This window comes from Balearica regulorum, chromosome 24 (assembly GCF_011004875.1).
Source record: "Balearica regulorum gibbericeps isolate bBalReg1 chromosome 24, bBalReg1.pri, whole genome shotgun sequence".
NCBI lineage: Eukaryota > Metazoa > Chordata > Aves > Gruiformes > Gruidae > Balearica > Balearica regulorum.
Window position 1 is genome coordinate 7,036,988 of NC_046207.1, and position 23,752 is coordinate 7,060,739.

At 47.3% G+C, this 23,752-nt stretch overlaps 1 protein-coding gene across 7 annotated transcripts in view; it reads right to left on the reverse strand.

Moving 5' to 3' along the window:
• Positions 1-23,752, reverse strand: part of KANSL1 (KAT8 regulatory NSL complex subunit 1) — a 100,644-nt gene that overhangs the window by 71,714 nt on the left and 5,178 nt on the right. For 3 of the 7 annotated variants that reach the window (XM_075775342.1, XM_075775341.1, XM_075775336.1), the window contains exons 1-2: positions 19,524-19,971; positions 7,808-9,194 (exon numbers count right to left, since the gene is read on the reverse strand). In XM_075775342.1, the coding sequence (XP_075631457.1) occupies positions 7,808-9,111 (1,304 nt within the window). In that variant the 5' untranslated portion in view covers positions 9,112-9,194; positions 19,524-19,971. Of the gene's footprint in view, positions 1-7,807; positions 9,195-18,585; positions 18,885-19,523; positions 19,972-23,752 lie in introns of those variants that run through there. The other 4 variants (XM_075775338.1, XM_075775337.1, XM_075775340.1 and 1 more) reach the window with 3 other exon arrangements.

Here is a 23,752-nt window from a genome sequence, read left to right on the forward strand (position 1 = left end):
GCTGGCCAAGACAAGTTCAATCTACAGATGGCTGTTCACTCCGGACAATATGTTAAAATCATGTTCCTCTACCTAGCGTCAATTTTTCTGCTCCCAACAGAAAATACAATTGGACTTCCCTCCGATTCACACTGCCTTCCATTAATATTTTAAAGTCCTCCCTTATATAAATAAAATCCCTGCGACATTTCTTACAACATCATTATGTGTTACTATGGAAACTGCTAAAATGTCACAAACACAAAAGCCTAAAGCTCTGCTGCATGAGTACCACCCCGATTCTCCTTATCTCCCTCTTTTGGTAATTTGATGACCAAATGTTTGGAGCCTAATTAAAAAAAAAAAAAAGTCACCACTGGGGGGTCGGGTGGGTATTTTTTTTAATTGCTTTAAGTTACTGAATATTTTATTAAGCAAGTGGCCAAGTGAAGTCACGTTTCACAAATCCGTGCCGTTGGGAGACACTTTTTAAGAAGTGAAACGACACTCAAAACTATCTGACAAACTCAGTGCTGTGCGGTCCTACAAGGAGACACCTGGAAGTGCAGCGAGATCTGTGTCAGAACTTACCCCTTTCTCTTACTCCTTACCACTTTCCACCACATGAGCGAGAGACAACTCAAATGATGTATTTTAGACAGTAAGGACGCATGCTTTTAACAGATAAAGGGAGCTAAAACTCTTTAAAATGGGCTAAATATCTTTGAGAATTAAACACTTTTGGAAAGAGCACGCTTACGCTCATTTGTAAGACAGCACAAATTATTCTGCTTCAGAAGCAGAAGTCACGAGATGTGCCAGCCGAACTCTTGCCACCACTATCACAGGGAACATCTCGTTTTGCAGTTAAGACATCATGGTTGCACATGAGCACCAGGGAGAAAACAGCCATCTGCCAAGTTGTTCACCTTCGCCAACCTGATGGCTTACAACTAACAGAAGAGCTTTAAATACATCACCACGATGACCTCCCTATGGGGTACAACAACCAGCCACGGACAACCGCTGGAGCAACATGAAGTCGGGGGCTGGTGGTGGGAGGGGGCAGACAACCTTCAACTTGACCAATTTGCAGCAAAATTTTTGAGACTCTCCATCCTCATAACAAAACCAATGAATTTAAGCTCTTAACAACACAAGTCTCTGACTGTCCCCTTTTATATATTCTCTTTTATCAAAGTATCACCCCCCCCCCCCCTTATGACATGATGCAATTTAATGAAAAAGCACAATCTACACAGAAAGCGTAGGCTCCATTAACCAAAGCCTTAACTTGGCGTGCCCGTGCCAGGTACCCTTCCCATAAATAGCTTGTTCAGCGCTGAGGTCAATGCTGGAGCAGGCATTCCTGAGAGTAACCTTATCACAGAGGAGGTTGGGGCGGGAGGAAAAAAAAGAAAAAAAAGGAAAAAGAAAAAAAGAGCTGGATGTTACTCAAGCAAACCATTTCATTACATCAACAACCAGCACATCAGCAAGGCTTTCAAATGCAGAGAGCAACAACCAGAGGACAAGAGAGAGAACTCCGAGTGCCGTGGAGAATCGAACCATTCCCGGTTCCCATCTGGCTCCAGACATGAAGGGCAACTGCAACAGACTCAACTGCAATTCAAGTTCCTCTTTCCACTTCCCAGCTGATTTACTAGTCAATACACAGGCCTTCACCTATTTGTATTTTTAAGTCCTTACTTTCATTCAGAAATCCAGCAAGTAAAAACTAAGTCAATTTTTTACATTCTCTTCTACCTAAAGCATTTTATCTGAGGATGGCCCGGCAAAGCCAGCCAGCTCTCCAAGCCTTTGAAACAAGACACTTGCAAAACGCACCATACCCAGGGTGTGCCCAAAACACCCTCCGTGGAAAAATCTCTTGGGGTAGTGCCAGTTTAGCAAGGAAAACATTTTCCCCCAGCTGGGAGTCTAGCGCAGCATTGCTGCTGAGCTAGTGCAACCAGAACGTATCTGCTCGAGGAGAGAACAAAGGAGGGGGGGGGAAAACCCACGTTACTGCATAGTGAAACCCAAATCTTTTAGGAAGAAAAGCACATCCAAAGTGTACCTTTACAATCTCTTCCAGGAAGCCCGCATTTGTCATTGCTTCAGTTTTAATCTTAGCCATATAGTCACTTTTTGTCTTGTGTCAGTCTCAGGAAGGATAAAAACACAGCTCTAACTGTAGCTGCTTACAGATGCTGGTGTAACGTAATACAAAAGTCTTTTTCCCATCCCCCACCTCGGTATATTAGACTTCGATATTAGAGATCAGCTCTAAGTGGGGCCCCTTTCCCTTGCTAAAACACTTCAGGTTCACATGAGACTGTAGGAAAGCAGACAGTTACCACACTAAGGTTTTAATGCCAGTTCATACTCACATTTTTTTCTGCTGCTTCAGATGCTGTGACAGGCTTTTTCCAATGAAAAGTAAAGTAAATATTTATGCAACCCTACCCAAAGTGTCACCCACAAGTCCTAAAAAATCTGAACTGGAGCCCCACTGGGTAAGGGCTACAGAGACAAAGTGGAGTTTATTGGCAGTGCCAGACACCAAATCATTTCCAGCCCTCCGTACTATCCCTCGTACGCCAGTGCAGCCCCACAGCCCAAGAAACAGGCAGAGGAACTCTGAACAGAACCCAAAACCTTGCAAGAGCACTAAAGGCATCTGCGAGAAAGATGTTTGTCTGCGTTCAACGCCCCACACGCCAAACTCAAACGCTTTCCTGTGCCACAGCACCCGACCCCACCGTTATTCTTCGCGCACACGACCCAACACAGAGGGCTGGTTCCCTTCTGCTCCCCCCGAAACAACTGACGTTAGCCTAGAAAGACAAATTTAAACCAATGCATCAAACTCCCTCTAGGATGAAAGCCAACAATGCTGCTTTAACGGAGCTCTGTGGATGGCACTGAGAACACCTTACCACCCCTTCCATGCTCCAAGAAGGTCTGCATCAGGATCAAAGCTTGAATAAGAGTCGGAAACAACTTAGTAGTCATCCACTGTATCCATAAAAGGTGTACTACAACCAATGTTTCTTGAAGAAATAACTGACTCGTTTTTTCTTAAGATCCTGCTCAAGCAGCGTTCTCATTTGCCCTCTTTTCTTAAAAAGAAGAGGGACTTGCAGAGTGTCCTACTTACTCTGGATACCTGATTAAGCATTTTTGAACAATGAACTGCTCTCTGCTATTCTGCTTTCAAATGCAAAGCAAGAACATGTTCAGGATTTGCTCTTTTTCTTTCTTCCCAAATGAAAGACGTTTGAGGGACATCTCTCCTGACCAACATATTGCTGCCGAGCAGCACGTGCATGACAAGCAATTCAGGTATGACGTATACAAGTTTTCCTAAATAGCTGAAAACTAGGAGGTCAGGCGCTGTGCTGTAGTTGGTACCTGCAATCACAGCTAGAAGTCAAGAACAAGAAAAACACCACAAAAAGCCAAGCAGGTAACTGAAAAAGCCATAAAGAATACAGACAAACTTTTAGGACTGCTCTGCATAAATCAGAGTTAGTGAAATGGGTTTGGGACCAGTAGGAAAAGCTTCCTCAGTCCCCACAGCATGGGATTTGCTATCTGAATTACAGCTCCATGAAGTCACAGATTTGAGAAATGAGAAAAATCAGAATTTCTGAATCCTATTTCTCAGCCAACTGATGCACCAACTGCAACTACCCCTCGAAGAACCACTGACGCAAGTGCCACAGACACCCTTTTCCAATGCGTGACACTGAAATTAGTGCTGACAAAAGCACGTATTAGTGAGAAATCTTTATTACAACTTCAAGTCCAGCAATTCTGAAATCCAGGCAGCCCAATGTGACACAGCCAGGGAGGAGTCAAACACGGGCTCCAAGGCTGTGAAATGATTCACTGCAACACTGAAGTGCAGAAGGTGCTTGGATTTCCCACCAGTAAATGAGGATAATTAAAGTGTGCTTGGGCATCATGGCCATAGGCATTGTAACAACCACAACTGAACACACTGTAGGTACTGTCTGTAAAAGGTGATGTGAGAAGTTAGTCACTAGGAAGTTCAGTTCACTCTCAGCAGCTTGATGTAACTGCCATCAAAACAGTGACTTTCCAGATTAAAAAAAAAACCCTTAAGATAAGTTCCAATCAAACATTTGTTTTCACTACCTTTTCAGATTTTTTTTTTCCATGGTGCACACACTGAAGCTCAGGATTGCAGAGACTAAATCACATTCCACTCACCAGCTAATGACTACGTCCCTGCTTGATACAGGTAACTAATCAGACAAAAATAATTGACAAGTTCTGATGAAACTAGTCTACAGGCAAAATGCAAGACAACCAAAGAAACCAACCAGTCTGAGAAAAGCAACTACTATAAAGGTGCACAAGCCACATGAAATATTTCCTACTTGTATGTATTAGTACAGGGCCACAGAAACACCAGGACTTTGATTACCTGCTAAACCATCACTCGGCCACGTAAGCCAGAGCCCAACCAGCAGCCCTCCAGCCCGGGGAGGAATTTGCACGCCCTGCTCCAAGCAACCTTTCGCAAACAGCAGTTCCTGATCCTGCCACGATGACAGCAGCATTTGGGCTCTTTCAAAGTAGCACAGGTTTCACAGTCGCAGACGGCTGCTGCCCACGGTCACACCCAGACAAAGAAGTTCTCTACGGGGGAGGCTCCAACCTGCCTCCGTCGCCACCAAGCAGAGGCAAAGCTTCTCTAGCTCCAACTCTACCACCGCACACACTTTTGAAGCGACACGTAAGAAGATCTTAGCTGTGAAACAGAGAGTTGTATGTTATTAATCTGAGAGCAAACGAAATGCAACATGGTGGTCCTTGATCCACATAAACCTCAGAATGCAGTGTGAACCAACCCTGCCTGCATGCTCTGTCTTTCTCCATCGGCCACATAAGAATCAAGAGCGCCTTGTTAAGCCAAGCCCATAGCTGGCAGGGCTTCCCAACAAAGGTGTAACGAATACCTCCCTGCTTTGTTTATGCATTACACGATGGCCTGGTTATGCACCTGAATGACAGCACCTTCCTGGGCAGCAGGTCTACCAGTGCTTTAAAAGGACCTACCAAGTTCTGATAGATCTGTAACACTACTGGAAAGATGCAACTCGCAGGGAGACGCTGCTCTGCAACCAAGATCAGGTGGGCCAGAACAGCACAAATGCTTCGAAGTTTGTCCTTGACCAGATACCGATTCTGGAATGCCACCATGCCAGAAAAACTCAAAGGTCAGCTCTTATCTAAGCATGATGTAAACACATCTTTGTTTCTTTTGCATGCTTCTACTTGAATCCCAGAGGCAGTCAGCAACACGGCCGCTTATTGCAAGCAAGCTACAAGTCACACTGTTTGTAGCATAACTCTCACTAAAGATCTAGAAACAAGAAAGCAGTTTCTTGGGGGAAGGCAGGGGCACCCAGGAGCAATGCGTAACCAAGGGATGCTGACCACGGGAGACAAGTTTTTACACTCAGTAAGATATTCCATCTTACTATCAAAATTAAAATAAGAAGGAAGACTTTCACCTTGATAATAAGCAAATTCAGCAAGCTGCAAAATCCAGCCATACTTGACCAACTCTGCAAAAAGCCTTTGCTTTTCTGTGCTCACACAAACGTAAAACAATGGTTTGGTACAATAAGCTGGCCCAAGGCAGCTTCCCAGCGGAAAAATCAGCTCTTCCCCTTCCTGTCTCTTAGCACTACTTTGCACAGAATGATATTTAGAAGTACTCAGATGCTTGTACCAGCTCTTAAGGTTGACTTCAGGACTTTCGCTAACAAGCAGAAATGTACATTCAGCCTCAGCTTCAGTAACGGCAGAGCTTGTGAGACCCAATGTCAAAGCCCTCACACCAAGGGGGCCATCAATGCTGGCAAGACTAATTACTAAATATCCACAGGCATAAACTTTAAACTAGGTTTGGTGGGCCTGGCCTAGATGCCAGCGTGTATACGCGTTGGCTTCTAAACCTACAGACAATAGAAGGATTGTTCTTTTTATTAGCTTTAAAATCTTCAGCTTTTTAAGAGTACTCAGGAGGTTGGGGAATGTAAAGGCATGACTAACACAAAGGGCAGAAAAGTCAGCAAAGAATTTCATGCATCACGTCTCTGAATACCGCACTTCCTCTTGGGATTAAGATGAGCGGCAAAGAAATTTCACTTTGCTAGACAACACGTGAATCTGTGAAACCCACAATAAGAGGAATTTAATATCACTTTGGGCAGATTTTTAATCAAATGTCTCCTCTAATAACTATTACAATACTTATAAATGCAATTTTACTACTAATCCCAACAGTAACTTTGTGGACATTATAAAACAGGAATAAAGTTATTAAACTCTCTTTTCTAGCAGCACAAGAATGCCTTTATGTCCAGCCAGCAGGGATCACATGCTCGGCTACTAGCTCCGTGCTGGGAGGAACCCGAACTCGTGTCACGTTTAAGACTTCACATACAGAAATTCATCCTATGCTAACATCCCAAAATATGATGTGACATTTCGCTGGAATTGAATATTCAAGAGATGTAACATCTGTTTATCAGCACTCATCCGTATTAGTGTGGTTTTGGAGGACGCTGAAGTTACCAAGTACACTCGCTGTTCACATCCGCCTACCCAGTTCAGTGAAATTTGTGTCATGCAGTACTCCACCGTTAACATGAACCATTAACATGACTTTGGACAACAGGTATCAAAATACATTCACAGTTATTTCTCCACAGAGACCTGAACAAACCCAGAATAGCGCAGGTATGCAAAAAGTCCTGGTGACTATTTCCAGCCTCGATGGGAAAGCCGTCCGTGCTCCACAGGACCCCTGCGACTGCTGCAGGAAGCTTTTTGTTGGCCGTAGCTATACTTTGCAGACTGAGGTTTAAGTTCAATAGGTCCATCAGGGTGGAAGAGATCAACTACTGATGCGAGCAAGATTTTACACGGACTAGACACAGAATATGGCTTTTTAAGAGATTTGTTCAAAATACCGCGATATGAACTCCTAGGGAAAATTCTTGGGTTTTTAAGCAAAATTTCCCTTCTTCCTTGACCTGTCCCAAGGCCTTTTCCCTTGATGAGGATCTTTCTTCCTCCTCCACACACGAATTGACATCTAACACTTATGCAAACAGCACTCAGTTAACACCATAATTATGAGGCTGTTGTCATTATTTAATGCAACTCACAGACAAGAAGAAAATTCCCAACAAATTTCCCAGAGATGCAAAAAGAGAACACGCTCACTTCGCACTTCCACTGGCACCTGGACCAACCCCTTCAGAGGTTGGTTTGTTTGTTTTTTCCCAGGCAGATCATTTAACAAAATAAAGTAAAATAAATAATTGTCCAGTCACAAGTACGCTGTCAGCTACAAAGATTCAGACTGGCCTTACTTTACGTAACTGGTTTACAGCAAAGATTCCCACTGTAAAAGAGACAAACATTTCATTTCAGGGGACAGGTCCAACACATCATGGAGAGAACCATTTATAGTATTTCAGGTTTGTATCTGCAGCATGCTTGCACCGCTCCAGTCAGCCAGTATTTCCAGGACTTGCTGCTCCACAAGAACACCAACCACTACTGTATGAGTGAAGAAATTTATGTTCGATGTTGTGTGTGCTGCCTGAACTAGGAAGCATGCTGCAAATCACACCACACTAGTTTTAATAATTACTTCTTTGATCTAAGCCCATTAAAAGAGAAAAGCGCTCCTACGAACACCAGATTTTGCACCTGCCACCTTTCACCTGGCTCTCCTCCCACCAGAGGTAAGCAAAGCATGACTGCTACTTACAGCGGTACGTGGGGTTGTTCTGGGTCTGCTTTGGTCAGTTCCTCTTCTTCAACGTCAGACTCTCCTCCCGAGCTGCTGTCAGTGACATCCGAGTCAAACGCTTGTTCGCTGGATCTCAAGTTGGCCATACCACTGGCCGTGAATCTCTCCAGTTCTTCTGATATTGAATCGCTCTTCAAGAAGCTGCTTAGGCCTTCTGAAGTAACTGTCTCACTTGCAGCTTTCCTCAAGGCTGCTTCTGCTTTTCTGGTCAACATCAGCTGGCTCCGATGCCTCAGGGGGTCCAAAGTTGGAAGCTTGCTCAGAGTTTTCTCCAAGAAGCCACCCAACTGCTGTTGGATGTGTCTCTCCACCTGCTTCGCCTGCACCACCTGCAAGCGTTTCTGCAGCCTGCGGGCACGGTTCTCAATGTCTGCCTGCCGTCGCAGCAATGCCCTCGTCCTCATCTCAGAGTCGAGAGCACTGTGGTGACCGGCCAGCAGAGAAGGTTTCTGCTCCTCCAACTTACTGCTCCCAAAGTCAGAGTGACTAGCAACACCGGGCAACCTAATCTCTCCGCTGCCACCCTCGAGCACCCGCTGTTGCTCCGTGGAATTCAGAGAAGATTTGTTTGCAGTGCTATTATTGCTAAATGGAGTTGTGTGCTCTGCATCAAGGCTTCTATGTGGAAGAGTGCAATTGGTCAACCCGGTCTTCAAGTCCCCCAATTCAGAACCTCCTGCATTATAGTCAACACCCTGGAGGGCAGCAGGAGGAGGAGCACACTTCCCACCATTCAGAGAACTAGAGTTTTCATGGTCTGAATTGGTACTTTTGGCCAATTTCTTGGCCAAGCCATTTACAGGCGCTTGCGGGAGAGGTGGCTGGCTATTAGTACTCATTGTTTTTAGATTCTCCAAAGTGAATTCCAACACTGGTTGCCTCCCCAACAGATCACTTGTTTTCAAGAAGGACTGAGATAAGAGAGAGTGAGATTTAAGGACTGTCTGCTTGTTGAAGACTCCTTGCAGCTTCAGAGGCTCTTTTGAAGAAACAGATGTTACATCCGAGCAGAGATAAGAGGCCACTAGCGGCTGCAGCTTGCCCAGCTCTTCTTTCGTGGGGTTGTTTCGGAAATCTAAACTGGGATCCTCCGGAGCAATGGCTTTCCTTTTGGTGCCGTTGGCAGCCAGGAGGATGTTGTTGGCGTTGCCGTTGCTCTCGGCACTGCCAGGCGACAAGGTGGAGGACGGGGGAGCCAGCTTGAATCGGATGTGGTGAGCTTCAGCTGCTGCGTCAGTGAGAGCGGGCGCCATCGCAGCCATTCAGCACAGAGAGACGGGAAGTCCAGCCTCTCCCGATGCCGAGGCCAGCTCCACTGCCTCCCACTGCCTCTCCCGAGGGCAGCCTACAGAAGGGAAGGGAAAAAGAGAAAGTTAGGCATTGCACTTACAGAAAACAAGACAGACAACAGCAGCAAGACTTATCGACTCAACGCTTGGCAAAGCCACGCAAGCTCCATGTTCAGCACAGCATCCCCCCCTCTGTGACCACCAGCCTCGTGCTGAGCAGAGCCATCCAGGCACCAGGCAGCTACAAAGAGGAGTCACAACACGCAAGCCAGTCCTCAGGATATTCCAGAGCTACTGCCTGCCTGCAACTACTATCTTTGTCCTTCAGTACATCCACTGAGCACACCAGCATCCTTCCAGGCCTTCTTCACGAAAGGTCTGGCCCTGGTTACACCCACTCCTCAATACCACCAGCTCACCAACTTCATCTATAAAATCCTTGAGCTACATCTATAAACCAGTTTTCACTGCTTTGGCTGCCAGCTCGGGTGCATTAAAAATGACAAATTAGAACTAGAACATCTAACAGAGACAGGGCTTGAGGGGAACAAATCTCCATATGCTTAAACTCCCCGCGGCTGAAGAAACCCACCACCCCACACCCACTGGCAATCCCACCGCTTCCCTGAAAGCCTTGGATTTGAAAAAAGTCCTTTCCCTGGTGTGTATGAAATCTACTTTCCCAGAAGTACATTTCCGAATAAGCCAGGTGACTTCCAGTGTTAGCAATTCCCATTTCTCTTTCAAGAGCATGGATAAAGATTAACCCACGCACACCATGACGGAGCAGTTCTATCCTCCAACTGTAACAGCAAACCATGGTTTAACTCAACAAGGTGAAACAGGCTAAGAGAAATAACAAAAGACCTTTCATTCACGTGTACTGCAACCTTTCCCCCCTCCATCACCTTCACATTTCTGGTCACTTACCCACTTTCTTTAACACTAAAAGTGTCAGTGTTTTTTAACTTTTTTTTTTTTTTTAAACTGCATTCACATAACCCACAGCACAGCCTCTGCTACCAGTGCAACAGTTACTTTATTTTCCCTTTGCTGCAAAATTTATCTAGCACCTTCATAAGCTATTTCAATGTCAATTTAATAGTAAGAAGTTGCCTTGATCTCTTGCCTAATATGCCAATCCTCTAATTTCACATAAATTTGCATAAGCTTGTTGTAGCTGTTTGTTAATGCACCCCAATGACCAAATTAATATACCACTTTACAGGAAAAGTGAGGACTATCTAAAGTTTGAATATGTTGAATGAGCAAAATTTAACAGCCAGTTTTGGTTTTAGCCTCATTCAGCTGCACCACAGTTGCTCCCCAGCGTCACACCAGGTGCTTCCCCGTAACAGGGACCACAGACAGACATTAGGGCTGAAAACCACTATGTACTAAAAACTGCATGCTGCTGAAAAGTCAGAGATGACTTAGAGAAACAAACCCAAACCCTGTGGAAGGAAGGCCCACAAGACAAGCTCAGTTATTTGCTCTGGTTTCCAACGAGCAAATCTGTTGGCCAACTGGCAGGTCCCTCACTGGGTCTACAATTCAGAGCATCTGCAGTCTCGCTAACTAACCCTCTCGCCAAACCCAGTTAGGTGACAGAGGAAGAAAGGATACACTCACAGAGGGACTGATAAAAAAAAAAATAAATGAAGCTATGGTAACAGAAGGACAGAGACTCTAGAGGTGAGTTCAGACTTCAGAAGTGCCCTGTTGACAGGACTCGGAGCATTTTGTAATGAACTATACCTCGTCCTTACTGAAAAAAGGATACCGCCTGCCTAAAAATTTACTGCACGCTCACTGAAAATGGCTTTTAGTCACCATTTGGGTCCATAAATAAAGACTGAACATGACTATTCAGTGAGGAAAGCAAAAAAGGGAACTTGCAGGGAACTTTCCACTTGTAGCTGAGACGCCCTTGGGAGAGGAGGGAGAAGGATGCTCAGAATAAAGGACTTCCTCCGCTCCAGTCTCCTACCAAGACCTTCACTAGAGCCACGTACACTTGGAACGACTATTCCTAACGGGCGCTCTGCAGAAACGCGCTGGTCTGTCTTCCAAAGGAATTGTGTTCTTCACCACAATTACCGCCAGTGTTGCAAGATACCAAGAGCAGCTCTAGAAATACCCATACTGCAAAAAAGCAGAAAAACCTGCATTTGGTGCTGAATGCAATGGTTCCTTATGAACATATTTGCACTACACTGCAGCCATTTAGAAGTTTACCTAAGCTGAAGAGTATTTTAGAGCAAATCTGTAGGTCACCAACTTCAGTTAAATTAACAGAAGTAGAAAACGGAAGCAAAACTTTCATACTGCCTTTTCCTCTGGGTTAGCAAACTCACTTTAAAAAGAAAATCCTCCAACTAAGCTACTGGAGCCCTCCCTGGCTTCACTTTTAGTTGGGTGGACAGCACTTAAAATACTTTGGAAGCTCAGAAAGCCTCCCTTAAGAATAAGGCTTTGTTCCAGTAGCTTAAAGATGACCTCCAAAAGTTATTGGGTGTATTTTGTTTTATTTTATTTAAGTCCTTATAAACTATCTGCGTGCTAGACAGCACTGGGTTTTCTAACACTGAATTAGATCTCCACTCTTACAAACAATCCTTGGAAAAAACATTATGGACATTTGTAAGCATGTTCCCACCTTCTGTTTATAAGTTCTGGTTGTTATTAAAGTGTATTACAGTATCAGTAATTTCCTCCTAACGGGGAAATGGAGGGAGGAAGGTAGCAAAGCATCTCTGAGGTGACCACAGGAAGGAGGAATAAAGAAAAGGAAAGGTCATTCACACGTACACAGTCTGAAGAACTTTCAGAGCACTCTGAGAATTCTGTCAGTAATTCCAAGAAGTATCCTGAATCTTTTGTCTGCCTCTGGGACTCAAACCACACAGGCAAGTTCTCCCCAAACTGCTATCACCCATCAATATTAGTAGATTGACGTGAGCACCCGCAGGTCCCCACTTTTTTTTTTTTGGTGTTTCTCCACCAAGGGTCTACAACTCCCAGCACTTGAGTTGACGTGACTAAGAGCCTTCTCCTGCAGAAGCCGTGCTGGTAGAGAACTCTCAAAATAACGGGATTACCACTCCAGTTCCACCATCGCAGCGTATGTGCTGCAGTACAAGCTCCAGCCCTGCCTTCAACAGCCGCCGCATGACACCTCGTGCTGGACGTCACTTGGGAAGATCCAAACGGAGCTTCTTCTGGAAGGGCAACATGGCATTTGCAGTGTGGCTTAAAATAATACTCAAAATCCACAGGCACATTCTTGATTTCCACTTTAAAACTAGAGCACTGCCAGAGCAGCTAGCATTAATTAACAGAGGAAGACGAAAGGCTCCAGTAAGCAGGTAAAAACAGGGTAATGGTAACTCGCCCATCTTCCCCGCTTTCCAAGTGCGCGTGAGGCCACCGAGGGAGAAGAGTCACCAGGCCTTCTCTGGTGGCCTCACCCACAATTCCACGTCAACCACACCAACATTCAAACTCCTGCTGCTTTTTAAACATGGAGCAGAGGAAAGAGCAGGAACAGGGCCGAGGCAATGATGGGATGTAGAAAAGGCACGAGGAACACGCCCAGCCACGCTACACCCCGGAGCAGCTATCGGTCACAACACTCCTGGAAACAACCCTTCAGCGTGCTGACTTATTCAAGACCATCTGCTTTTAAAACCCAATTTTACAAGCAGACATTGAAAGGAGAACTGGGTATCTGAGCACATGATTTTGTGCAACACTTCAGAAAATAAGCCAAAAATGAACACGGGAAGTTTTTTGCTTTCTGAAATCTTCGTGACAAGAGTTTCAGGGGGAAAAACTGAACACCTCTGCTTAGGTTCATGAGAAGATCAGGAGAGGTAGGTATCAATAGCCTCTCCTTTGCACACCCATCATTCCAGTTTCTCTCCCAAAGGGCTCTCCACGCCCTCCCACCAGCAGGTCTCCTCACAGACACGAGTCCCCCCATGGCCACCTTTGGGCCACCAAGCCCTGCACCCACCTGGTTACACTACCTCTGCCTTCAATCCTCCCAGAACCTCTCAGTGACACACATGTCTACCTTGCACATCTATATTCCCTGAATTACAGTTTAAAGCCTTGACATTCTATCCAAATTCCTGCACATTCTGTCCAGTTTCATCACGTGCCAAACCACACCGGGACCGCTCTTTATAGTTGCTGCGAGGCCTCCTTACTTCCCCAGATCTCCTCCTACGAGGCACTTGCCCAAACCCACCTGGGTGCGTTCCCTTTTTCCTACAACTTGCACAAGAAATGAAGACAGAGCAGGTTATAGGTGGTCATGCAAAGACTTAAGTTCAACACACGCGCAAAGGACAAAACCTCTGCGTTAGATGCAAGCCTCCCCCTAACTGACTACACAACCACCCGCAAAGTCGTTCACCTCCAAAGCTCCGTCCTACCCAACACACGGGTTTTGCAGAGGATACATACGTACATGAAGGTGCTGTTGCACTAGAAGCAGTAAAGGCAAAGCTACCCTGAAGGAAGTGAATATTATACCAATTCCCACTTCCCCTCTCCTCCCCCACTACAAATCAAGAGTGCAGCCAACTCTTGAATTTGTGTGGTTACAAATATCTTCTAGAGAAAAAAACCCTTAACAACCAAAACACAAAAAAACCCCCAAACTTGCTAGAATAAAATCCCTATACACTTCATTTTGCAACTGAACTACATAATCTATGCTTCTAACCTCAGCAGTCAGAGCAACTTAAAATGCAGGTATTCACCACACAAGCTAACATCCTGAGCCCTAGAAATATTCTTCCACATCAAAAATGTACATCTACCAAAAGTTATACCTATTATGCTTAACACATCCTCTACATGCCTTTTGTTATCACCTTTCAACATTTTATACTTGTAAGACAGATGTTTACCAATTTAGAAAGAGATTTACATGAGAAGTAACTCTCAAAGCTTTAATTAAGGAAACACGAACAGCAAGTGCAGGACGATAAACTTATTGATAAGCCCGCTAACACGTGCGGTTTGGCAGACTGTATGCTTATAATGACCTACATTTGGGAAACAGGCTTTTTTTTTTTTTTTAAGTATTAATGAAAAAAAAAGTTAACATACATAAGAACCACAGATTTTTACAATACAAGTACACGAGTACCTTCCACATATATTAGCACTACAGACTCCCACCTAATCTCTCAGGGAAAATTAAGAATTTTCATGTTAAGAACATGCCAGGGAATGGTACTTATGTACTGGAACAAATAAAGATACTACTAGGCTCCACTTTTCTAGCTTTTGTTTCCAACCAGAAGCCCTCAAGATGAAAATAAAAGCTGCTGTTTCCACTTGCTGGTCCGAACAAGCGGCAGAGTCTTTGGTCAACTCTAAACAGCAATGTGAGGCCTCCTCCTTCAAGAACAGTTTTTTCTTATGCCCATGAATTCTCACTAGATATAAATAAACCAAATCAATCGCATAATCTGAGGTAGAGAAGGTTTTATCAATATGATGTCAGAAAGAAAAACAAAAGCCACAAACAAGACTAACCATCATCTCCACAATCAAGAGTCTGGAAAGTTGAATAATTACAAGCAAGAATGCCTTCACTTGGAAAATGAAGATAAAAATACCCATTGCTGTTAAGTTACTCTTCAGAACAAAGTTGCTGTTTACAGGCAAATAAAAAGAAATGTGGTTTAAAAAACAATAATGGGACATTCACAGGAAGAAGCAGCCTGTCAGAAACAAAAGAAAAAAGAAAAAAAGCTTTTAATTGTGAAATCTGGGTCTCCCCCCATCCAGTATCAGAGAGATTTTGTTTTTCTTTCGCATAATCTGGGCAAGTTGCCCAGGAAATATGAAAACCTGAACTCGGGACTCAGGGAGCAAGTTAAACAAAACACAGAATTGCCTTTTAATTTTAAAGACGCATTTTCATTCACTAGGTGCGGTCATACCAACCTTTGCTCAAAAGCATATGATTGTTACCAAAACTTTTAACCCCTCCTCCGCCCTATAAATTAAGGCACCACCTTAATACTTCATATTTTAGAACAAAGCATAGACTGTCACTACAAAAAGTCTTTTAAGAGTGCTGTGCATTAACTGGCCATGTCCTTGAGAGGAAAAAACAGAATAGAGAGGAGCAGAATTAAGCATCTCCAATCACTAGATCCCTGCCCAATCTGGTAGACTCATCTCCAGCCGAGTTGAAATACCTTATTTTGAATGGAGTTCATAACACAGTTCTCCAGGACGCGTATGCTCAGCTAACTGCAGATCTCAGCTTTTACTGCTCCTCGCATCTCAGAGGAGAGAGAACAATCCACAAAGACTGCCATGGCAGCAACTAAAAACAAGATGACATGAACTCCAGAACAGAGATACTCGTTTAATAGAAGGTGATGTTCAATCACACATCACAGGTTCCTTTTAACAGGCCCTAATTACAGCCTGAACTGTTGCTGTTTCTCATTTAGTGCAAGGCAACTTCACGGTAACCTTTCCCACCATATCCTCTGTCGTTGCAGACCTCAACAGGAAGTTATAAAGATTTCAGAGAGAGGACTCCTAACGTTTGACAGAGCTGAAAAGGGGAAACCTTTAAGGTCCACCTTCTGTTAAAGTCTCTGAGCCCCAAAGCAGCTCCCGATACAGAAGTATGTATTTCCATTAAACTTTTTTTTTAAATAGCTAGGTTTTTTTAAACACTTGTATTTCTACCAAACCTGCAAAAACTAAGTTTGCAGCAAGAGCTTAACTAAGGAACAGATGAAGACGCGGCCCGTTCAGGCCGACAGCTACTCCCATTTCCTCTCTTCAGATGCGATTTTGTTATCCTTTCCCCTCGTTTCATCAGATAAACAGCACAGCTTTGTCATTAAATTCAGATACCGCACTGTCAGAACTCTGTCCTCCAGAATTAAGTCTTCGCAGCTATTAGCATATCCCATTTCGCCATTTGTCTCATTCTCTAAACTGAGTTATGCTTTGGCAGTCAGCTGCTAACAGCGGTTCACCGGGGGGGGATGATGCGTACTTATTTTCTAACTTTCTCCGAAACCTGAACAGCAACTCATCCAAGCTATCCTCTTCCAAAAGCACGGGTCTGCACTCAGGCCCAGGAGGACACGCGCAGGGTTTAATGGAATTATGTTTACTCAAGCCCTACATCACCAGGACTCTTGCTGATTTGAGTATGACAACTCCTTGCCCAGCTGAGAAGAAACAGAAAGCCTTTATTCCACTTTAAACGATCTGTTACACAAAACTGCATCCTTGAAGACGCAGCTAAACTGCTATTTCCAAGGCTGGGAAGGATTCTCGCTGAAATCTTTGCTGCTTTTCGTTCCAGATAGCCACTGTATTCCTGGAAGTTATGAACAGGGACACGGTATTTATAAAATGCAGCAACAGAAACGGTGCTTCTCAGATCACCTGCCGTTCTGACTGCCCAAACGCGAAGAGGCTCTTTTTAATGAAACTGTAAACACTTTGAACAGAGGCACGTGTGCAGAGCTTACTTATTATTTGGTCTAATCAGTATGTGATCCACCTGAGACACTTCCACCGAATTAAATTTCCATTTAGGCATAAGTTGGCCCACCTGTTTCCCACACAGTCAAAAAAAAAACCAAACCCCAAACAAAAAAATGCAAAATCAGGTGCTGTTAAATGGGATGGGGCAGAGATATCACTGACCTACTCTCAAAAAATAGTTCCAGAAAAATGTAATTTTCCAGAAAGGGAAATTACATGGAAGGGGGAGTGGGGGCAGGCGCACAAATCAAGATATGTGCTGCTTGCCCTTTCTTCCCCCTCCCAAACCTCTACCCCTTCCCTGCCTTGGTAGGAGCTAAGAAGTCCTCAAGCCTTATCTTTACTTCGCTATACATTAAGTCTTATCCTCCCTGGAAAAGTCTGTGGAGGTTCCTAAGGACACGCACCACCCGGTGCCTGAGCAGAAAAAGGGTGGAGTGCCGAAACTCCAGAGACAGTCTTTGTTCGGAGTGTTCATTAGATAACGGCAGTTGCGTTCACAAAAACACAGTTATAAACAGGGCAAAAGGAAGTGACTTCGGTCAAAGAACTGCTCAGTTTTCACTCCTGGCTTGCATGATGTCAGAATTTCACCAGTTCTCCAGTTACCGGATGATCTCTGAGAGCAAATGAGACTCAAATACAGCATTAAAAAAAAAAAAAAGAAAAAGGAAAAAAAAAGGGGGGGAAGCACAAGAGAAACACACACCCACATCTGCCTGGTCATCTGCTGCTTTATCACCTCTGAAGAGGGAACACAAGTCATCCCCATTGCTAAATCATTACAAATCAGCTATAACAGTATCACAACCGAGTTCCACAATTAACTGCTCCTGCAGCATATCAATCCATTAAGCCCCACGCAGCTGTGCTACCTTGGCAGTGTGGCTACAGAAAACAACCATCCCCATCCCTCCCGCGCCAAAAAAACATGCCGCCCATATCTCGTTTCTGACGGTGGCCGACAGCGGACACCGCGGGAAGGAAAAACTGAGCGGCCCCGGGCTCCTGGTCCATCGGCGGGCCGGGGGTTTCCCTAGCTTCACCTTTACTGCCCCGGGTCGGCTCCGCTTCATCCGGCCCTTCGCCGATTTAAAAGGCTGCTGGTTTCTCAATTAAAGAAATAATAGATTCAGATTGAACGGCGTTGGTACCCGTGCCAGAATGAAAATTCAAGAGGACTACGCTAAAGCAGGGAAAGAGCATCAGAGGTTCCTCCATGAAAACAAAGGCTATAAAAAGGACAAATACGGTTTTAAAGAGAAAACACTTATATACAAACAGATCCCGGGATTCGTAACTACGGTGGAGGTTTAGTCACACACACGTAACACCTTAACTGCCCCCCCCCGTGTTTTATATCCCCACCGTCAGCAGGACCGTACCACGGCTGAAGTACTCTCCTACTTTCCTACCCCTGAGAAATGAGTACCTTGCCTTATTTTTAGAGGTAAAAAAAAAAAAAAAAAATCACACTGTACACAACACATGACATGATGTAACCGTGAACACAGACATGGCCCAAACCAGTTCAAAATATAATGGTCAGTCAAAACAAATAAAAAAAAAAACCCAACCCTGCAGTTCCTCCCATATCCTGACCAGTTTCATGGAAAACTACAGTTTGTCATTCAAGTGCATTTTACATAACAGGCAATATAATCTATGTAGTGCCTGCGTTTTGATCCACCTGTACACAAATTTAACGAGCGGAGAGATGACACCTCAGCTTGTAAGGAAAGTCTGGGTTATTTTGTAGGAAATAAGGCTATTTTCCAATAATTTGGCCGCTGTATTCCTCCTTTTACGCGACCCTCATTTATACCCAAAAGGAGGCAAATTTCTCTGTAATCAAGCACTGGAAGATGCTAATCCTGTGATGGAAGTAAACACACGTACCGATCACGGAAAGCCTTTCAGGACAGCCGTGCTCTTCCAGCTTGTTTTGAGAAAAATAATTCTGGCTCGACAGGGCCGGTTTGAAAAATAAAAAAATAAAATAAAAATAAGCTGCCGGAAAGTAAATACAGGAAAATGGCTTAGCGGCTCAAGCCCACATGAAAAATTACGCTATTGTATACCCCCGAGAAGGGGAAAGCGCTCCGTGACACATCCACGGCTCCCGCACACAGGACCGGTGACAGCGCCGGGAGCCCACCGGGGCGCCGGGATTACCGGGGACCGCTACGTTAATATTTTCCAGGCGGATTTAGGGACGGAGCAGCCGCTCCCCTCCACGCGTTTTGCAAGATTGAGGTTATGCAATTTAATTTTTTTTTTTTTCTGTTGACTTTTAAAACTTCGCGTGTACCCCCCCCCCCCCCGTCCCCACCCCGGTTCGGGAACGGTGATTCCCCCCCCCCCCCCGCCCCTTTCCCTCCCCGGGGGGAGCGGGGCCGGGATCCGCCGCCGCGGTGCCGCCGGCCACGTGAGGAGCCCCGGCCCGGCCCGGCGGGACCCCACCGCCCACCCGGGCGCCTCCAGGCCCGGGATTTCAATTTAAAGTGGCGCCATTGCCCCCCCCCCCCCGGCCCCACACCCCGCCCGAGGGAGCCGCAGCACCGGGGGGGGGGGGGGGGGGGGAGAGAGGAAGAGAAGCGGGCCGGCGGGTCAGCCCGCCCCCGGTTCCCCCGCCGCGACCCCCCGCACTTTCCCCGGCACCGGGAAGGGAGGGGGGAATCGGGTGGCGGGGGAGCCGCCTCCCGCCGGGCGGAGAAGTTGGGGCGCGGCGGCCGCCCCGCAGCGGGGCCCGGCGGGGCGCGGCGGCGCTAACAAAGGGGCGGCGGGGGAGGCGCGGGGCGGCGGGCGCGGAGCGGCGCGGGGCGAGCGGCACCTACCACGTGACGAGCGGCGAGCGCGGTCCGGGCGGGCTCGGCCCCCCACAAAATGGGCGCAGTTTGCAAACAAGCCCCGGCCGAGGGGCAGCCGCGGCGCCGCAACCGGGGCGGGCGCCGCCAGCCCCGGCCGCAGCCCCGGAGCCCCCCCCGCCCGCTCGGGCCCGCCCCGGCGGCAGGGGGGATGGGCTCGCCCGTCTCCCTCGGCGGGCGCAGAGCGGCGGCCGCAGTCCGGGCTGGGGCGGGCGAAGGGGGGTGGGGGGTGGGGAGCGGCCCCCCCCACCCCCGGCTCGGAGCGCTGGGCGGCGGCGGCGGGGCGGGCCCGGCGGGCGGCGGGGCGCGGCGGAGCGGGCGCTGCGGCGCTTTTCTTCTCCCCCCGCTCCCCCCCGCTCCGGGCGAGCGCGGCGGCGGCGCGGCTCGGAAAATGGCGGCCGGGCTCCTTCTCTGCCCTCCCCCTCCCGTCAGCCGGAGAATGCACCGGGGGGGGGGAGGAGGAGGAGGAGGAGGAGGGGGGACGCCACAGCGCCCTCGCCGGCCGCCGCGCGCACCGCGCCCGCCGCCCGCCCGCAGCCAGGGGGCCCCGCCGAGCTCGCGCCGCCGCAGCGCTGGGCGCCCGCCGCGCGGAGGAGCTGCAGTGCGGGAGGGGCGCCCGGCGCTGCCGGGGGTGGGGAACGGGACACGACATGACACGACACGACACGACACAACACGGGGGGGGGGGGAGGGCGGCGGGGGGCGGGGCGGACCCGCCACCTATTGTCCGGCCGCCGCGTACGCCGCTGCGGGCGGCTGCTCCCTGCTGCCGTCCGCCAGGGGGCGCCCGGCCCCGCAGCGCGCAGGCGCGTCCGGCCCCGCTCAAGGGCAGGGTTCCGCAACGGCGCGCGGGGCATGCCGGGAGGTGTAGTCTGGCACCTGCCACGTGCCGCCGGCTGCGCCGGGTCCCGGTGCCCCCCGCCCCGGGCCCGCTCCCTGCGGAAACGTTCACTGTTTTAAGCATCCCCCAAAAAACTCCCCAACACTTCCCAGTTTTCCCTCCAAAGCCCGCTCCCTGCAGAAAAACTTTCACCGTTTTAACTGGTTTCTCCCCAAAACAACACGTTGTGCTCTTCCATCTCCACCTGCAGCCCCAGGAGCTTTTCACCGGCTCGCTTTGCATTGCCTTTGCGGCTTTATTCTCAGAAATATCTGCCTAAACATTCCATTTACCCCCCCAACGCCAGAGCACCCAAACCCACCCAAAGCCAGCACAGCCTTGGGAGGCGTCAGGGCAAAACGCAGCCCCGGCCCGGCCTCCTCCTGCCCGCTGAGCCCCCAGCAGCTCTGCACACCGGCATCTGCGGGCCCTGCCTCCAAGGGCCACGAAAAGGCTTTTTAGCAAAGGCCATGGGGAGACGCGGGGTCGGGACCTGCAGCCGAGCAAAGGTTACCATCTCCCCCCCACGTTAAGGTTACGTCTCCCCCTCCTCGACAAACTCCATCGCGCTACGTGCGCAGGACCCGCCGAGAGGCAGCGGAGCGGGAAGGAATGCGTTTGGGACTGCAGAAACCATTTCACCTCTTTGACCTTCAGTTTTGCCATTCGCACGAGGGTGACGCTGACCTGTCCCCCCGGCCGACGCGCGCACGTTCACCCCGCACGCTCGGGGTGCCACAAACCCGCTCGATACTGCTGCCGGGCAAAAGCACTCTCCCCGCTCAGGCGGGTGTACATGTCGATTTTGAGTTGGTATCTATTGCAGCCAGCACGCTGCTTTCCCCTCACTATAGCTATGCTGCCTCTACAGTAGGAATGCAGTTATGCCAATAAAAAAAAAAAAAAAAAAAAAAGTGCTGTATACCGTAGTTGTCCGCAAAGGGAAAAAAGCTACAGCAGTGCATGCTGTTATATGCCGTCAGAGAGAAGTACTTGCCCTAGGGAGTCGGGTTTAGAGCAAAAAAATGAAAGTTGTAGTGTCTCGACTGCAGAATTAGGTAAAACCTATGAATACTGTTCTGTAGCCAGTACGGGCAATCCTGATCTGGATCATGCAGCACACATAGACAAGTTTCTTTCCTCCTCTTGCTTCAAACCCCACCGCCACACAAGGGGAAAAGCAAAGCTCCCCTCCTTTAAAAAGGATTTGGAGATACAGAGTCAAGGTACTACTATTGCTCTTTAAAATCCAATATATTGCTTAACAAATTACACCATGGAACTGTCACTACAGCTGATTTTTTGGGGTCAGGAAATCCATGGGCAACACATTTCATCATTTTTCCTAAAGGCTTGTTTGGCCGCCTACACTCGTGGCCAAAACCACACCAGAGGCCAGACACCAACTGTGTCTCTGCTGACCAACACAAATGCTCAAAACTTAGCTCATTCTTCAGTGTTTTTCAAGAAAAATGTCCAACTGAGGACAGCAGAGACCAGTGCTGGTTTTCATGCCCTAGCAGGGAGCTGCAGACACCCAGCTCTGCTCCTGTGCACGCTGTCCCTCGCAGTCACGGTGTCCCCGTCCCAATGCACCAGTCACCCAGTCTCAGCAATTTCATGCACTACCTTGAAAAATGAGTCTAGAGACCTTGAACTGGGCTTTAAGTCAATGATGAAACGGTGCCAAGGAGGACATCAGGACAGTGTGTTATCAGCAACCCCACATCCAGCAAAGAACCGGGTCACGCGGAGAATATATTCTATTCTTAAGGGTAACAGAAATACTGTTTCTGAAAGACGGTCACATGATGAACTCAGCAGCTTTCTCCTGATCTGTTTCTCCTCACCACGCTTGGGCAGCTCTTTAGGAAGCCAGGACAGGGGACTCTACAACAGCATACATACCTCTGATTTATTTTTTTAAAAATCTACCTTGAATTCAGTCCAGCTAAAAAGCAGAAGTCACAACACACAAATGCATTTTTATACTGGAACAGAAGAGGGAGGGCAATCTGTTGTGGAGGAAGTTAAAAGAAATTCCTGTGCAATGAAGTTTCTAATCTTTTGTTCATTTTGCACTGCAGAATTTTCTGCTAATTGAGGCAAGACTAACCACGAGCTGAGATCTCTAGCTTGACAGTCTGGTACAGATCTGGATCTTCCTGCAGCACAGACAAATCTACAGCTTTCATCATTCAACCCGATCTGGAGATGAGGTAGCAAAAATTGCCGTGCAGTCTAAGATAATACAACTTTGGCCTCTGACACATACCTTTTTATAGCCCTTCCAGTCTCCATTTTCCATTCAAAGTAGCGCCACAACATCTCCTCCGGGTCACCTAGCTACTCCTGCACCGGCCCCCCTCGCCCATGAGTCCCTCACACGGCCTTGTTGCTACTCTTGAGATGCCCTGCATGAACAAGAGGAGCTTTCACCAGCGAATTCACATTTTTACAGCATCATCCTTTAAATCTTTCTTTGAAGTCCTCCTCTTCCGCAAAGCATCAAGAACACACAAACCGCAGGGTTCAATATATAGTGAGTGTTATGTACCCAACTGCTCGTACCCGATCATTACCTTGTCTTTCCCACACACACTCATTCCCTCTACCTATTAATCCTCGTGACTTGCTTTGATTGTACCTGCCTCAGAAATGTAAGCCTCTATACAATAAGCATATGCATAGTTGTACATATATTAAACATGCTAGAGCACATGAAGGGAGACTTTTGAGCATGCAAAGATGCTAGATCGGTTTGAGAAACATCCAAAAGGTAGGAAAGGCAACGACCACCACAGAACACAGCGATGAGACTCCCTACAGATACAGCCGCAGCTTTTGCATCTTCATTGGCAACCTCGTTAGATATCCTACCAAAAAGCAGCAAACACAAATGCCAGCGGCTGCAGCGGCTTCAGAAGACGCAAGACTCGTCTGGTTTAAAGCTAAATAGAGATAAGCTGTTGCAACAAGAAGAGACCTTTGCAGCGATCATTGTTCTTCTGCTATTTAAAGAAAGCGTCTGGTGACGTTAAGAAAGGCGCTCCTTAGCTGAGACAGACACAGCACATCCCAGCCAGCCATTCTGAAAATGTTCACTAATAAGGAAAGAAAAAGAGCAAAGTCCTTAAAAACCAGAAAGTAAAGCCACTTCAAGGTAACTAGCGCAGAGGCTGGTAGAGCTTCTAACATATCCTTAGGTCGAGCTACAAACCTGGATCTTCCTTGGGGACTCCTAGATCGACAGATTAAGTTTTAGTTTGCTTGATATAAACAGGAAATTAATATACTACTCACTAAAAAAAGCCAAGTG